The sequence below is a fragment of the Oncorhynchus mykiss genome, chromosome Y (assembly GCF_013265735.2).
Source record: "Oncorhynchus mykiss isolate Arlee chromosome Y, USDA_OmykA_1.1, whole genome shotgun sequence".
Classification (NCBI taxonomy): domain Eukaryota; kingdom Metazoa; phylum Chordata; class Actinopteri; order Salmoniformes; family Salmonidae; genus Oncorhynchus; species Oncorhynchus mykiss.
The window spans coordinates 32,765,306-32,783,120 of record NC_048593.1 but is presented as its reverse complement, the minus strand read 5'-3'; the positions used below and the strand labels follow the sequence as shown (position 1 = coordinate 32,783,120).

Genomic DNA, 17,815 nt, shown 5'->3' with positions numbered 1-17,815 from the left:
GGTTAGCAGAATGTTAGGCTTAGCTAAAAATGCGACAGTTTTCAACAATCGACTAGTCATGCGGACCAATCACATTTATTTATATAGCCTTTCGTACATCAGCTGATATCTCAAAGTGCTGTACAGAAACCCAGCCTAAAACCCCAAACAGCAAGCAATGCAGGTGTTGAAGCACGTTGGCTAGGAAAAACTCCCTAGAAAGGCCAAAACCTAGGAAGAAACGTAGAGAGGAACCAGGCTATGAGGGGTGGCCAGTCCTCTTCTGGCTGCGCCAGGTGGAGATTATAACAGAACATGACCAATATGTTCAAATGTTCATAAATGACCAGCATGGTCAAACAATAGGGCTTGGACAGGTAGCATGTCCGGTGAACAGGTCAGGATTCCATAGCCGCAGGCAGAACAGTTGAAACTGGAGCAGCAGCACGGCCAGGTGGACTGGGGACAGCAAGGATTCATCATGCCAGGTAGTCCTGAGGCATGGTCCTAGGGTTCAGGTCTCCCGAGATTGAAAGAGAAAATTAGAGTGCATACTTAAATTCACACAGGACACCGGATAAGACAGGAGAAATACTCCAGATATAACAAACTGACCCTAGCCCCCCCGACACACAAACTACTGCAGCATAAATACTGGAGGCTGAGACAGGAGACACTGTGGCCCCATCCAATGAGGGCCAAACAGAAAGGATATAACCCCACTCACTTTGCCAAAGCACAGCCCCCACACCACTAGAGGGGTTGAAGAACCACCAACTTACCATCCTGAGACAAGGCCGAGTATAGCCCACAAAGATCTCCGCCACGGCACAACCCAAGGGGGGACGCCAACCCAGACAGGAAGATCACATCAGTGACTCAACCCACTCAAGTGACGCACCCCTCCTAGGGACGGCATGAAAGAGCACCAGTAAGCCAGTGACTCAGCCCCTGTAATAGGGTTAGAGGTAGAGAATCCCAGTGGAAAGAGGGGAACCGGCCAGGCAGACAGCAAGGGCGGTTCGCTGGGCCAGACTACACTCAATCATATAACCCACTGAAGAGATGAGTCTTAGTAAAGACTTAAAGGTTGAGACCGAGTTTGCGTCTCACATGGGTAGGCAGACCATTCCATAAAAATGGAGCTCTATAGGAGAAAGCCCTGCCTCCAGCTGTTTGCTTAGAAATTCTAGGGACAATTAGGAGGCCTGCGTCTTGTGACCGTAGCGTACGTGTAGGTATGTACGGCAGGACCAAATCAGAGAGATAGGTAGGAGCAAGCCCATGTAATGCTTTGTAGGTTAGCAGTAGCAATCAGCCACGCAAAACGGTCTTGAGTGACAACAAATCTGCCCAATTAGCTGATTCGCTTTCCATACACCCACTTCTCTTGATCCTCCCACTTCTGTTGACAAGGCCACTTACAGACACACTCCATTTATGCAGTTACCCATTACCCAAAAAATTATGCTAGGCCCAAACCATGACCATCCAGTGTATAAAAAAATAAAATTAAAATAAAATGATTTAACGAGGCAAGTCAGTAAAGAACAAATTCTTATTTTACAATGACGGCTTACCCTGGCCAAACCCTCCCTTAACCCAGACGACACTGGGCCAATTGTGTGCCCTATGGGACTACCGATCACGGCCAGTTGTGATACAGCTCGGGATTGAACCAGGGTCTTTAGTGACACCTCTAGCACTGAGATACAGTGCCTTTGACCGCTGCGCCACTCGGTAGTTGTTGTTCATAATTAATGACTGATCTTCTTCTGGAACACGAATTCCCCCCACAAACTGTTAGGGCCTACATAAAGCTATCCCAACAGCAGAGCTTTCTTTTCAGCACAATGGAGTGAATCCTTACAACTGCTACACCTGGCTATCAGCGGAGCCTTGTCTGGCAGCAAAACAGTTCATATAGCCTCATTTACTGCCTTTTTAAAAAACATAGCTGATATGGCTGACTTGCCTAAACAAATGTGGTTTCTACTGACAATTGAGATGTATAAACTATGGCATAAGGGGACGACGAGCGCATAAGAGGCAATCCGTAATTTCGATTAAGACATTAATGAGCAAGCTGGGACGGACGTAGTCATAACCATTTGTTCAGAACTTTAGAAATGTACAGTGACAGAATTCAGAACATGGGCCCCGTTCTCCCTGTACACCAAGTCAGAACCGCTCTTACAATATTTGATGATTTTTTTTTCAGAGTTCCCAGTTGTCTTGAACTCACTAAAGTCATGCTGGATTGACAGCATGGCCAATGTATTCAAACTTTTCTTGCCCACGGTGTTGAAAGTTTATCCTTTTAAGCTTGGAAAAGAGACCAATAAACCCAGACTTGAACCACACACCCACAACACTGAATAGTAGGCTAGTGATTGCTTTGCAACACTCGGAGTTAGCCACTGTTTCCTTCCAAACCACTCATTGTTGAATTAGCGATTTCCAACTTGTTGTGTAACGTTTGTGTCCAATGGCCGATGCGCACAGATACGTTTTATCTATAATTTCCTCTTTATATGACAACGATTGAAAGCGATTTGCCAGTAGATTGTCAACGTGATTTATGATGATGACTGCTTGTCTAGCTTGCTAGCTAAGATTTTGAAAATATGATGTTGACATGATCAGTCCAATCAAAGCTAAGGTACATATAATGTAATTTCCTCCCAAGTGGCGCATTGATCTAAAGCACTGCGTCGCAGTGCTAGAGGCGTCACTACAGATCTGGGTTTGATCCAGGGCTGTGTCGCAGCCAGCCGCGACTGGGAGACCCATGGGGCGGCACACAATTGACCCAAAGTCATCCAGGTTAGGTGAGGGTTTGGCCGGCAGGGATGTCCTTGTCCCATCACTCTCTAGTGACTCCTGAGGCGGGCCGGGCGCATGCACACTGACACGGTCGCCAGTTGGACTGTGTTTCCTCCGACACATTGGTGTGGCTGGCTTCCTTCCGGTTTATGCGGGCATTGTGTCAAGAAGCATTGTGGCTTGGTTGGGTCGTGTCTTCGCTTCCCCGAGTCCGTATGGGAGTTGCAGCGATGAGACAAGACTGTAACTATCAATTGGATACCACAACATTGTGGAGAAAATAAATAAATAAACATACCCAGTTGTAATGTGGCTCATATAGTGAGGATGACTATAATAGTTGGGTTGTTTTCATGTCTTTTTGTACATAGTTTGTGTGGTAAAACAATGTATACAGCCATATGATGGCTTTGAATGAATTCCATCATTTAATTCTGGAGAGGTATGTAGTTTCCTGAACAGCTATATATAGCCAACTAGAAGGTGCATTCAACAATAACTAATGTCTTGAATCATAAAATGTTTATTTTTTCTTGAACTAAAGATTTGAACTTTATGGTCTGGGGATGATTTTTTTTAACATGATCAAAACCACACTCTGCATAGGCTGACCATCAAAGAGTACATTTCAGTAGTTGAAATTGTTTGGAAATCAGTGGCTTTAATGTAGTATGGACCTTTGAATTATTGAAGCATCAAGTAGCAACATAAGCAAATCCTTTAATGAAATAAAAACACAACATTACTTTCTGTGAAGTACAGGAAAGTACTAGTTTTTATTCCTTCATAATCAAACTTCACAAACAGCGTGAACTTGTACAATACCTCAGAGTGAAAATTACAAAAAAAGTGCTGGTAACATTTACAAAAAATCATCCTTACTTAGCAACAATCAGTTTATTCTTCCTCACTTTTTTTAGTCTTTTGTATTAAGGCTTAATACTTCTGTATAAAGTATATGCAAGATAAGTCTTCACAGTTTTTCGAAAAAAGTCACAATATTATGTAACATAATGAAGCTTTACGGCTATTTTTCTTTATAATAACAAATACACATCACTGGTAAATATACGTGAAATACAGGGCTTGCTGTAAAATGGCAGGTAATGATACTGTTTGCTGAAATAACTTGCTTTCACACATTGATAGGAAAGGTTTGACATACCATTGTGATAACTGAAGGAGGAAGAAAGAACAAATAATTAGCATAAAAACTTGGGAGATCGCCTCCAAACTTTGGCACATCCCTTTAAACATTTTCACAAAATATATAAGGTTTATTTTGGAAATCATATGCACGGAAGAATAGCAAAACTGTCATAAAGTGAAAACATGCTGTGTAGTAAGGTGTTAAACCAGAGATATTACATAGCCAGTCTTTTCCACTCAGACTGACATGAATAAGGTGCATTTGTAAGACTCAAAGCATGTACTGTAGGTCTTTCTCTTAGATTTAAACAAACACAAATAACTTAGAAACAGAAACTTTCACAAAACATAAAAATAACGTTGACCAAGTCTCGAGGCGACCTCTTGTAATCATGCACCTCCATGGGCTGAGAGAATGGTTGAATATCTCTTACTACAGTAATGCAGCTGTTCAGCTGTGGCATATGAAACAAATATAAAAGGAGAGCTGTATTTGATTTCTTATGTTATTTACTTATCTTTTAGAGTGTGGATATTCCACAGAGACTATTTACTGTGGAACATGTGTCTGTGATAATTTAGAAGAGTAATGAATGAGATGGAATCAAAAACTGAACGCAGTACAAAGCTGATATGTTCAGGGGATTCCCTAAGCTGCACTAGTTCAACAGATGGGAGCTCTAGCCCTATCACTTACCAATTTCACCCTCATGCATACTGTACGGTTAAAGTGACGCAACAAGCTTGCTTTAAATAGCCTACATCACAAAAGCAATTTGGTTTTAGTGCAAACACAATTGGCTGGCTTAAGCTTCTCAATAATAACAAGCTCACCAAGGAGATTACAAGAAGGCACATACTTATGCTTCCTCTAACACGCAACATATTTAGACAAACTGCAGCACCACAAAACGGTAGGCCTAACAGGAAAGCTAATATTTCCAGATACCAAAAATCATAGTTGTCATGATTGCTATCATAAATGATTGATGATTTAAAATCCTCAATAAAGAACATTTAGGCAACAACAATATTTCACCTCACTACTCTGTCTATTCTCTTATGGATAATTATGAATGACAATATATGTGTGTGGGCTTTGATTCTTTGGATGGCGAAACTGATGTTACAATTGACAAGGAAAGCTGCATTTCCCATCCATCAGTGTTTTACTACACAAATGTTGTAGTCTTTTTTTCATGAATATTTTTAATCAATCATTTCCCAGAAAAAATTACCTTGAATCTTTACAGATCATATGAGTGTTTTAAAACAAAAAATGAGTAAATCAGTGAAGAAAACTGTATGTTTTAACATGGAGGAAGTTTAATGTCTTATGTTGGAATCATTTGGAGAAAAAAAATGTGTCTACGTAACATAAACCTTTTTTGACCTTTTGTTCAGTTATCTTTTTGATGAGGACATTTTACAATGATTACATGTTTATGGGATATGTTGTAACTCTCCTCTCCTTCCCGTCCCTCATTTAGGGCTAGTAAGAGCCGTTTCATTTTCTCCAGAACAATCACAAGAGGAAACTATGCACCTCAGACTCGGACACTTCTGATTGGTCAAATATGTCAACTCTGAACAACAATGTGTGCGTGTCCAAGTTTATAATGTGCGTCTCAAAGACAACAAGTTTCCATTCTGTACCTTTACACAATTTTTTTCCCCAACAAACCTTTCAAATATCACACAGCATTACCCCTGTGCACAGACAGCTCTCTTATTTGAGATACTGTGGCTTGAAGAATGTGTCAATTGTTCTGTGTCATATTGCTTTCCATCAACGAAGACCAAAATATGTTTAGTGCAAATCTCTTTTCTGGTTTGATAAGTGGTAGTTGGCTCTAAAAAAGACTCTGACATTAAGATCACTACAGGGTTCAATCTATATGTTTGATTGACATAGTAAGACAACATATACCAAGTGGTTTCTTTTGATTAATGAATTGCTATTAAGTGGTATCCCTTTTGATATTTTAGCATTGACTTATTTTGTTAGAACAGGGAATTTTGAAATCATTATTGTATAATTATGATGGCCAGATTTTATAAGCCTGACAAATGCAACATTTTGGCAAATATATTTCAGCACCTTATCTATTAAATGGTGGAAATATAATTTCCAATCAGAGAAGTCACTATTCCTTCTGTAGCAGGTTGGACCCTCTCTGTCTGTCAGGTAATGGGTGCGATAAGGCTGTATTCTGTGCAGTCGGTTCATGTCTCATATAGTAGCTCTCAACTTGGAAATGTTGGAAAACACACTCCAGTCCAGTGTTTGACAAGTCAAAGTATGAAACTTCCTTGTAGCCTACCTACCTACCTACCTACCTACCTACCTACCTACCTACCTACCTACATACATACATACAAAAAAACTCATCACCTATTTCAAAACAGCAGTCTTACAATTCAAACAAGGTTGTTTCATAACAGTAATAAAAATACCAACCAATTTAGAGCACACATAAAAGAAAACAAAGTGAAAAAACAACATTACTGCAGCATATAAGTCAGGGTTGCTTATTTATGATGTTAAATACCTTTACTACAACAGCTCCACTTCTGCCAAGTTTATTATTCTAATATATAAGGAGTATTTGATCAGGAAGATAAAGAAATCAGAAGCCAAAGCAGGCAACAAAACCTAACAAAAGATTCTTAATTAAATACATGTTCATACACACACACACACACACATATATATAATATATATATATATATATATATATATGTGTAAGTGCAACTTATTTTTCACTGCAGGTACATTTGTTAAATAAACAGCTTTAAGATGGCAGAAAAAAAGCTTGAATATCTGATTAAAAACCGAAGCTTTCTGTAACATAAATCAACACATGTACGGTGGGAGCATACTGACTTCCTGATTCATCACTGAGTGGATCTTACAATGTCCAATGTAGACACTGACTTCATGCAACTACCACACTAAAGAAGCATGACCCAAATAACTAATCATATTTCAAACATCCAGCTTGAAAAAAACTTTCAAATTATGTCATACCTCCACAATAAGTGACATTTTACTAATACAAATGATGTCATACCTCCACAATAAGTGACATTTTACTAATACAAATGATGTCATACCTCCACAATAAGTGACATTTTACTAATACATATTTTCCAACGGTTTACATTTTTCTTTGATATGAACAATTCATATTACAACAAATATATAATGTAGTAATCAACATCATGTACTGTATGCTACCAACTGATAAGAAATTTGGTCCAACTCATCAAGATGTTAATACAACTCAATTAATAGTAATATCTTTACACCGTTTTGTTGTTTTTGCCTTAATTATTCATCAAATGTCAGCTGGCTTTTGAGTTTAAAGCTCTCTGGGGGAAATGTATCTGTAGCAGGCTCTAGGTAAGCCATCAAAATGTTATAATATCGTATTGTGGGATAAATCATTTGCCCTTAAATCAGATTTAGGCCTCTTTGTGTTGCTTGGTTCGGTTGTTATGGGCAGCGGCAAGTTTAATCTTCCTACTCTTTTACTCAATGGCATCAACACATTGCAAAACAAGTATGTGCAAAAGCAACTCATATTTTGGTCCACCTCAAAGTTTGAAAAAACTGTCTAAATTCGGTATGGATCTTCCACTATATGTTTGAATAACATTTTGAGACAGATGTCTTTAGAATATTAGTCAGACAAACAGATAAATTGTGCATGGCATGTCAATTTAGTATCAGTTCTCCACTAATCGAGTGCATTTAGTTTATCAGAGAAGAAAAGCTTTGAAATCAACAATACGGCAGGAAGAAATCAATTACTGAAAACTGGAATAACAGACAAACGGATTAAACAAAGATAAACGGATCAATCAAACAAAATCAAATGTGTATTGGAAAGGCCTAAATCAATTTGCTAAGTGTGTGTAGAAAAAATAACTAATGGATATTGAGTATTAATTTTAAGCAGAGGAACAATGCAACATTTACAATCTTATTCATGTTATAACATGCTATAGTTCTACAACAACTACTACGTGTCAGGTTTCTTTTTATATTTTGCTGAATTTCTTTAGAAAATCTATTTTGGTCTACAGTAGGCACATTAACACAACAATTCAACTACAGTCTACCAATAGCGATCAGAGGACAAAACGCAGAAAAGCATTTTCACAAGCACCCTGTCTTGAGTATCAAAGAAAATATAATTTTAGCCATCTTGCCAGATTTGAACACACAAATTTATAGGAACGTACATCTTGGTAGTCTTTGTTATCGCTTACACAACAGATAATGTTCTTTCTGCTTGAAATTCAGACACTGTGATATTCTTATCATTCTTTGGTGTTTACGGAAACAAGCATATGTCATCCAACATGTTCAATAGCCCCCGGATGGTTTGGTTTCATATCACAACAAATCATTACTACCACCGGCACCTTTAACAACACCAAGCAACGTATTGTAATGGAAGCTCTGCATGTCCAAACTAATTATATATGATTGCATGCTGATTGAGACAACAAGTATGTCTGATACACGGCAGAAAGTGGGCAGAAATATGTTCACCAAACCTATTAGGTAAAAGAGAGACAAACGTAGAAAAACATATGGGTAATACAGTGCAGTGCATGTTGCTTGATCTCACCATAGACATAAATTATATTTTGGACATGTGAGAAGTGCAAGAGACCTGCTGAAAGCCCCAAGACAATTATTCAAGGTGCTAAGCAAGCTACTGTTGAGGCTCTTTTATTCAGCACCTTTCAAACTCCACATCTTCTAGATGACTCAGTATTCTCCGTAACTAAGAGACAACATTTAAGGGAGAGTTTGAGATATATTGCATATGGAACACAATCCGATAGGTAGAAGGACACACCATGTTCCAGAAGAACACACCATGGTAGCAAGCAGGCCATTTTCCTTTATGCAGGGGCATATTCTGCACTATGGTTAGAAGCTAAAGAAAATCCAATGATGGGACCATCAATGCCAGAGATGCTAAGCAGTGCTTTTCTGAGACTGATCTGCAATCATATACAGTTTAGCAAGCCAGTGACACTATAATAAACATAAATGTGAGGATGATTATTGTGGAGATTCAACTAAACGTAAACCAACGTAGAGGGGAAAATGTCACATGACAAAATAACCAGCAGAGCAGACCAGCAAGTAATGAAAAGAAAGTCATTGATCTATTGTCCTAGTAAGGCTGTTGGGGTCACATCATTTGTTACAGAGTCTGAAATAATCGACAACATAATCTCGTAGAGTGAGGCCAGACTAGGGACAGGAATGTTCTGGACATTACAGGAATGTGCATATTTCAGATATGCTGCGGGTATTGGGTCCTAATCATTTATGACACTAACTTTCCTTATCAATTCAAGGTAGAGAGACACACAATTGGTGAATATTGATTCCAAATCATATTGTAGAGTAACACTCTCATAAAACGATAGATTATGACAAGACTGCTAGCGGTCTGATTCTTGCTCACAAGGACACTTTTAATTACAGCTAGCACTCAGACAAATGCTTGGTACTCTTCATGTAAAACTTGATTGCACTTCTAACTGATATTGCTATGTTGTTGTAGGCTGTAGTAGCTGAAGCAAATATAGCACTGCACTGATGTCACTGATCAAGTACTGTAACGTAGGCGCGCACGTGTAGCTAGCTGCAGGGACCGAGTAGTATCATTGATTGCTAGGTCTGAAACATTCCGAACAGCACAAAGACAATAGTATACACTTTATCCATCATTATGAGCTACAACCAGAGAACAAACACAAGGAATTTGTTCAACTGACTGGCATGTCTTATGTGAGATCATAATCACTGTATTCTGAGAGAACAGCTAGGCTATGTCTAAGGACAACATTTGATTGTGGTAGGTATTTTGCATCAAAACAAAATCGAAAGGTAAGAAAATAAGTGGTTTAGTGACTACTATTTATATTATTTTTAACAGCAAAACCCCCCCAAATGTAATTATAGACATTCAGTGTGGCAGAAGAATGATGGCTGGTGCTGATAAGCCAGAAGTCATGACAATTTAGGTGTGCTTACAAACCTGGGCAAACTATGCAAAACTGTTCAAAATCTTTCGGAACACATACCTGTAGCTTTAGACGAACAAAACAATGTTGTGTTTTTGTAATGGCAAACATTAAGATAGGGACTAGCTACTATATAATAATACTACACATGCTTACTCATTGTTTTAATGAAGAAGAGTTTGTTGAATGCCTCATGGCTAGGCCCCTTAAAGCGAACCTTTCCTACAGTTCATGAACTCCAGTTGTTTATCTTAGCTGTTTTCTCCTATGTACTAGTTATAAAACTAAGTATGTCAGCAGGAAATAATAACAAATCTATCTTATATAAATAGAAGATTTGAGGCGGATAAAGATATTTTAAAGGGCTTTCTTAGGATGCACTGTGTTATGACTGTGACCAACATTGCTGTTATAGTAGTATAAATATTGTTATAATTTGTGTATAGATTATCATGTGTATATAGCTACTGTATATATTTGGAAAATGTACGGTAGGAGAGCAAAACTACTTTATGAAGATTTAGTATAGTAATGTATAAATAGGCACTTGATAGCTAGGCATACTCCTTATATCCCTCAAAGCATATTCCTATAGTTACATTTCTGTCTGTATCTCAAACGCTTTCCATTATATGTGTTAAAGTTGTTGATGAAGAACATATTGATAAAAAAAACTGTGTATATATACTTTAGATTCAACTGATATTATGTAGTTGGACTGTATCTGTATAATGTATGCCAGCACGTTTACTGTCATGGTTATTGTTTGTTTCTGAGTTACTACGTATGACTACTCTAGGTGAGTGAATACAATGAATGTGAGGACACTGAAGGAAAGTAAATCAGGAACTGTAAGATAAACAGCATGGGTTTTTCTCTAAAAGCCTGCTTAGTCACAAGAGCTATACTAGTAACTGATCACATCACATTAGTCTTCGCACTACGTTTGTTATATTGTCCTAGTTTTTTTCTTCAACTGAAAGTACAGTATCTCCCATTTGAAAAGAGGGTTCATGTCCAACGAGAAGATAGGCGCTTCTGACAAGCTACGATGTCTTACTCAATGGCTGTCTATCCTTTGCCCACTAACTAAAAACTATTTACAAATGCACCGGTACATAATGGTTGCAAGAAAAACAGGCAAATTAAAGCCCTGGAACACACAAGCACATAGATGATTCAAACACACTGCAAAACTGATCCTGTGTCTCTACAATTAAGTAAAAACGTGAAATATAAGAACATGACAGTTAAAACACCAAACGAAAAGCTGTAGGCTTAATTCTAACTAATTCTATACTTGTGAATATATTGTATAGCTGAAAAATACATTATGTTATAGTAATCTTACAAACATAAATTCTAAACTCTTTCTTGACTGTATAGTATATAAACCAAGGACAACAGCGACAGGGGCGTATTTCAGGGTTGCATTGCATGTTTTCCCAACTTTTTAACTAACTATCAATTGAACACAATGACATGAGCCACTGGTACAATAAGTTAATCAAACAAACGAGAGAATGACAAGAAAGGCCAGGGAGGGACTGCCGACAAAACATGGCGTTGCTGGAAAAGAAATCCTGGAAAGTTCTTATGTCATGTCAATTTATAGTATCATAAGATGATACTAATGCTAAACGTCTGCTTGTAAGTCACACATAGGTATAAGTGAGGTCAACCATCTATGGGCAGGGGAGAGCCAACAGGTCTATGCCTCAGTATTGTCAAAGATTATGTTATGTTTCCAATGAACCTTTCTCGTGAGCTGTGTGATAATATGGGTGATTTATATAGCCCAAATCCACTCTCGAAATATCGCAAAACCAACATTAAACTATTCCTTTGCTATTATCTTTTTTCACAACCTATGACAACGAGAAAATGATGTACTTTAGAAAAACATCTACAGTCAATAGTGCATTTGATTCATTTAATACATAAATATCATTTAGGCTGACTGTAAGAGACTGCAAAGTGGTCAAAATAATGCTAGATTATCTCACTGATAATACATTTGGAAGCAACTATAGTCTGGTCTTGGTTTCATAAGAAATAAGTGATGGTTAAATTGTGTAGCATTCATTATTCTGTTTCTGAAACTGAAGGTTGGACTTAGTTCACAGTGCATGGTTCTTACTGTGTTTACTGGGACTAACTTGGTGAATGTACTGCTCTGCCTAGCTGGTTGACCATTTCTATATTGTTCCATAGAGCAGACAACACCACCACCTCCACCACTACTCCCTCTACCACCACCACCACCCCTACCACCACTACCACCACCAACAACAACTGTATGCCAGAGCAATAACATGTGATCAAAATAGATCTCAGCAGTTCCTTACATACTGTAACCATCTGTTAAGGACTTTGTCTCATCAAACATGAGACTACAGAGTCCTCTAAGACTACAGACACAATTAACCTTGTATGCAGACATGCAGTTCCTGGTCTTACAGAGTAGCAATGGGAGCAACAGAGTAGAAGCATTTATAGGCTTGTGTTCTCGATAGAGACCTCTGCAGCAGAGGATAACAAACTGCGGCCCAATCACAAGTCACATATATTGTTTCCTTTACTTGACAACCACATGCTATTTCAGTGACCAGATGAAACTCTATGAAACATAATACAAGGCCCTCGCTCTGATGATATGAGGAAACTCTGGGATTGATTACTAACTAATAGCCCTCATCACTTCCTTGTTTTCAATTTGAAAGAGACAAAGATAGAATACGGTGAAGATGATAGAAGAGTATTAGGTAGGCCTTATCCAAATATCAACCAGCTGAAGCTAATTAAAGCACTAGGCACAAGATGCCATGCACTTCTTCCACTCGGGCAATGTATTTACCACTATCAATATTTGATCAATAGATGTCTTTGTAAATGTGCACAACAAATGTGTTTATTAGCCCAAGAGGGTTAGCTAAAGCTGCGTCTCACAGTACCTGCACTGCATATTGCAAAGGAAGCCCTACAGTTCAGGTTTTACACCTCCACTTGGGACACCAACAGTTTGATTATACAACACACACAAACACTCACACAGACAAACACAAGAGATGCAGACTTGTGTACAATTTACAAATAGCAAATAATAGCTGCGTACAATCTCCCACCCACCCTGTAATTCCTAAAGAAACTTGTTCTAAAAAAACACATAATTTATGTCCAAGGACACTATAAAATATTTTTTTCTTTTGGGGGGGGGGGGGGGGGGGGGGATTTAGTTTGGCATGAATGCTTTTGTATGAAAATTCAGCATCTGTTCTAATGTATGCAATGGGACAACTGCTGTTGAAGGGGATTACCTCTTGAAAAGAATACATTAAAAGGTTGAAAACAGAGACAAGCTCACACGATGGATCACATTTAAATAGAACTAAACGCTTGCACAAACACAGCACAAGTAAATACATAGAATAACAAGAGATAACAAAAGCTAAGAAACATAAAATGACCTTATCGTAAAATGGAACAAAGCTATTCTAACACGTTAATTCTACAACAAATTATTAGATAAAAAATGATTATTTTTCTCTAAAACTATAATATCTCTGGTAACAGTAGTGCACTTATCGGCTCAAGCAGTGCAACATATAGGCTATGCAAGAAAATAATGCAGTCCTCTTATCAAGCTTTTAAGAAAGATGTTTTCCTTTAAAAAATGAACAAATGAAAATAATAGAATTTCATTTATTAAGTAAAACAATAAAATATTAAGCACAGGCATTTGAAGAAAATGTGCAAAGCAGCACTTTGTTTTTATCTACAACATATTGTTTTCAGACTGTACTGTAATTCTGGTAAGTTACTATCTCGTCATGGTAACTAAAAAGGTGTCTACTCAAAGAAATGAGCAAAATCTTCAGATTGCAGTTGCAGGCAGACGTGTGTGTCTTATTTTGGATAAAATGCATGAACAGTAAGCCAAATATCAGAGCAGAGCCTTTGAGTGACGTGACACTTGCTTTACTCCCAAATCTATTCTGTACACACTGTGTCTAGGTATCTGTGAAATCAGGAATGTATCTTATTGTCTTGGAAGTTGTGTTATATTATGAAGTAATTATTGATCCGGGATTATATGTTATTGTGGTTTCTTTTGCCTCGTCTGTCTCGGTGTCTGTATTAAATGTCCGAACGTGACATGCCATTTGGGCCACCAGGTGGAGCTAACATTTCAGGAGTAGTGCATTTTAGTTTCTCCACCTGCTCAAATAGCTGTGTCATGTCCATAGGAACAGGATATACAGAGATTTAGGTCATACAATTATATTTTTGTCCAATGCAAGTTCACAGAATCACTCAATTTACCGGTAATCTATCTGACAGCTGTCTTAAACTATCCTGGTAAACCATTCCATTATCAAATAATATATTTTAGTTTCTTACTTTAAACGTTAATAGTAATATTGACCAATCATGTTGTAATCTACAGCTGATAACAGTCTGGTGCAGATTGCGAAGCAGCAGTCACGATGAGTCTGGTAGCATACTCAATCAAGCCTGCTACAACTGCACATGTCAAATCCTCTTCATAGAACTAAACAATCATTTATAACCTCATTATGTCAAGAAGAACCTTTAGTCTTTTGTTATGTCACATGTTGTAAATGGAAGAGGTCTAATAGCCTTAACAGTCTTCTAAGATATTAGTGGCAGTGTATGCAAATGAAATAAACTCCTAATAATATTACATTTTTGCTCAAATACTGTCTTATCAACAACCCTAATTTTGTAAACTTAACCTGAACCATCAAAATGCATGGACAATAACACATATACTAAATACCCATTTCTATACCCACTCACAGGAAGTTACATTTCAGTACAATTATTAATATCAATTTGTACCTTCACAACAGCTGTATTGTAATCCCTCAATACCTTAATAATAATAAATAAAAACCCAGTGTCAAATTAATTACTCTCCTTTTCTTACCCTACATAAGAAGGCAAACTTGTGACCAACAATATTTTTCAGAGGGAATCTTTAGCCCAAGCCAGATTTTTTATATTTTTTTGTGAAAATTATACCACAGTAAGCTTGGACTCCTAATAGTGTCCAAAACGGTCAATATGGGATTACATTTACCATGTTCCAAATTCCATGGCAATGTTTGCACACGCACACACACGCACACATACAAATACACACGCACGAGTACACACATACACAGATTAACACATACACTCATACAAAGATATATTTATACTGTATATAGGTGTGTGTTTGAATTTGTGTATGTGTGTGTGTTTCTTTCATAGGCCTTTCGGTAGTGTTCAACACATAAATCAGTATTTTAGGAAAGCATACATTTAGAGGCCTGTAGTAAGGATCCATCCAGTGGATCAATATCAAACTACAAAGCCTTAAGGCCACCATCTTGTTTTTCTTTTAGAATAACAAAAAAAACTCATTTCTGGGAAACTTAATGTGCCAGTGTCTATACTGATTATTCTTCATGCCTCAAAATAAAAAAAAATCTAGTGCCATTTTTCTTTTCATTTAATATTTTTTAAAGAAGTGTATCTATTTGTACTTATCCATCGGAGACATGCATTCGCATGTGGTCATTGAAGTGCTCAATTTGGTCGAACTTGGCAGGGCAGACGGAGCACACGTAGGTGGTCCCTTCTTGGCAGCTTGCCTCCGCAGCCACACCCACTCCTGGTCCGACCCCACCCCCTACTCCTGCGCCACCGCCGACGGGCATGGCGAGGGCCACCACGCCGGCGCCAGGTTCGGGCACGGCCATGGGAATGGAAACAGGGCCACTGGCACCTGCTGCCCCCGACAGCCCTGTGACGGCGCCCCCTGTGCTGTGCAGAGCCATGTGTCTCTCCAGCAGGGTCTTGTGAGAGAACTTCTTCTTGCAGATGTAGCACTCGTAGGACTTCTCTCCACGGTGCAGCCGCATGTGGACGTTGAGGGAGCTCTTTTGGGTGAATCGTTTGTTGCAGATGCTGCACTGGTAGGCACGCACCCCTGTGTGAGTGACCATGTGTTTGATTAGGTAATCCTTCAGGGAGAACGAGCGCCAGCAGATGCTGCACTGATGTGGTTTCTCACCTGGATGTACAAAGAAGTCACAGTCATTAGGAGGAAAAAGGAGACAGCAAAACACAAAACCCTGCTAAACAACAAAGAACACTGACTGACATTGAAGCTCCATTCTTCGAATGTAGCCTTGAGAATGTTGCATGATTTTTGCTAATTAACGAGGACGGTGCTCATCACAAAACAACAGTAAACCCAACACCTCAGTCCATGAACTCACTGTCAAGCAGCCATTGTTTATGGGCACGCTCATCCTCCAGTGTCTGATTCGTTACATTTGAATAGGCACCGATATTTCCCTCTTACTCATTAACATGTTATCAGTGTATGAACGAGTATCTCAGTTGGAATATATTTTCTAAACTAATCAAAAACAATATCATTTTTAATATTCACTGCTCTTTCATTCTGCTCTTAAATGGCCCAATTATGAATTCAGGTCAAATTTGAACCCCTTCCAACATCCTGCTCGGTGTTGTCTTCCCTATTTTTTACTTTTAATATTTATGCACAAACCACCCACTGATACTTTAAAATGACAAATAGTACCTAATCAATGTGTGATATCTTACAGAACACGCTTAATGGGCAACCATACAGGGCATTATATATCACCCACTATAATGTAATCAAAAACATAATATCAGCTACATGATGCAGGTAGCCACAGTTCACTTTTCAATGTGACAGAGCCTTATAACTAATTTGTATAGATCAGTTGAATCTAAATCAGGGATTGACATTAAGGTAACCTAAAACAGATATTTATGGTTCCTCCCCATTTTTGAAGTCAGGGGTGTCTGCGGGTTTTTGCTTTTTCCTTTCAATTAAGACCTAGACAGCCAGGTGAGGGGAGTTCTTTACTAATTAGTGACTAAGTACAAGGGAGGAGCAAAATCCTGCAGGCACTTGGCCCTCCATGGAATGACAATTTATGACACTTCTGTGTGCAAACAGCTAGAGCCATAAAGTGCCATAAATTGTCTCTCTTTCACTTAATAAACAATTGGAAGGAACCAAAAATACACATTTTAGGCTACTGGAAAGTTTGGTTGTTTTCACCTGACCAATGGGGAAACCACAGAGAAGGCTCAACTTGCCCAACTGCCATTCCTTCCATAAGGGAAGAAACCAGAAAGTTCACTTGCCTGGCCAGTAGCACAACCTTTAATACCAATCCCTGAAAATCACTACTTATTTCATGCACAGAAAACAAATATACTGTATAAAGGGAAAGGGGGATACCTAGTCAGTCGTACAACTGAATGCATTCAACGTTTCTTCCGCATTTAACCCAACCCCTCTGAATCAGAGTCAGCCATCCACCCATCAAGAAATAACCCATATACATCAAGCAACTGAACAAAATACACATTTATTAGGAGGGAATTTAAAAAGGGTGATTGAGGACCTTTGTACTGAAGATGTTTGTTCTCTATGATTGTGTTGATGCTTTTTGTGAATATTGTTGTGTATATTGATGGGTATATTGATGTGTATAGTGTATATTGTTGTGTATATTGATGGGTATATTGATGTGTATATTGACATGTATAGTGTATATTGATGTATATTGATGTGCATATTTCTGTGTATATTGATGTGTATAGTGTATATTGATGTGTATAGTGTATATTGTTGTGTATATTGATGGGTATATTGATGTGTATAGTGTATATTGATGTGTATATTGACATGTATAGTGTATATTGATGTGTATAGTGTATATTG

At 38.2% G+C, this 17,815-nt stretch overlaps 1 protein-coding gene across 2 annotated transcripts in view; it reads right to left on the bottom strand.

The window, feature by feature from the left end:
- Positions 1 to 3,547: 3,547 nt before the first annotated feature.
- The window catches only part of zbtb20 (zinc finger and BTB domain containing 20), a 51,061-nt gene continuing 36,793 nt past the window's right edge, over positions 3,548 to 17,815 (bottom strand). For both annotated transcript variants that reach the window (XM_021591419.2, XM_021591420.2), the window contains one exon: positions 3,548 to 16,096. In XM_021591419.2, coding sequence (XP_021447094.1) covers positions 15,567 to 16,096 — 530 coding nt within the window. In that variant the 3' untranslated portion in view covers positions 3,548 to 15,566. The remainder of the gene's footprint in view (positions 16,097 to 17,815) is intronic.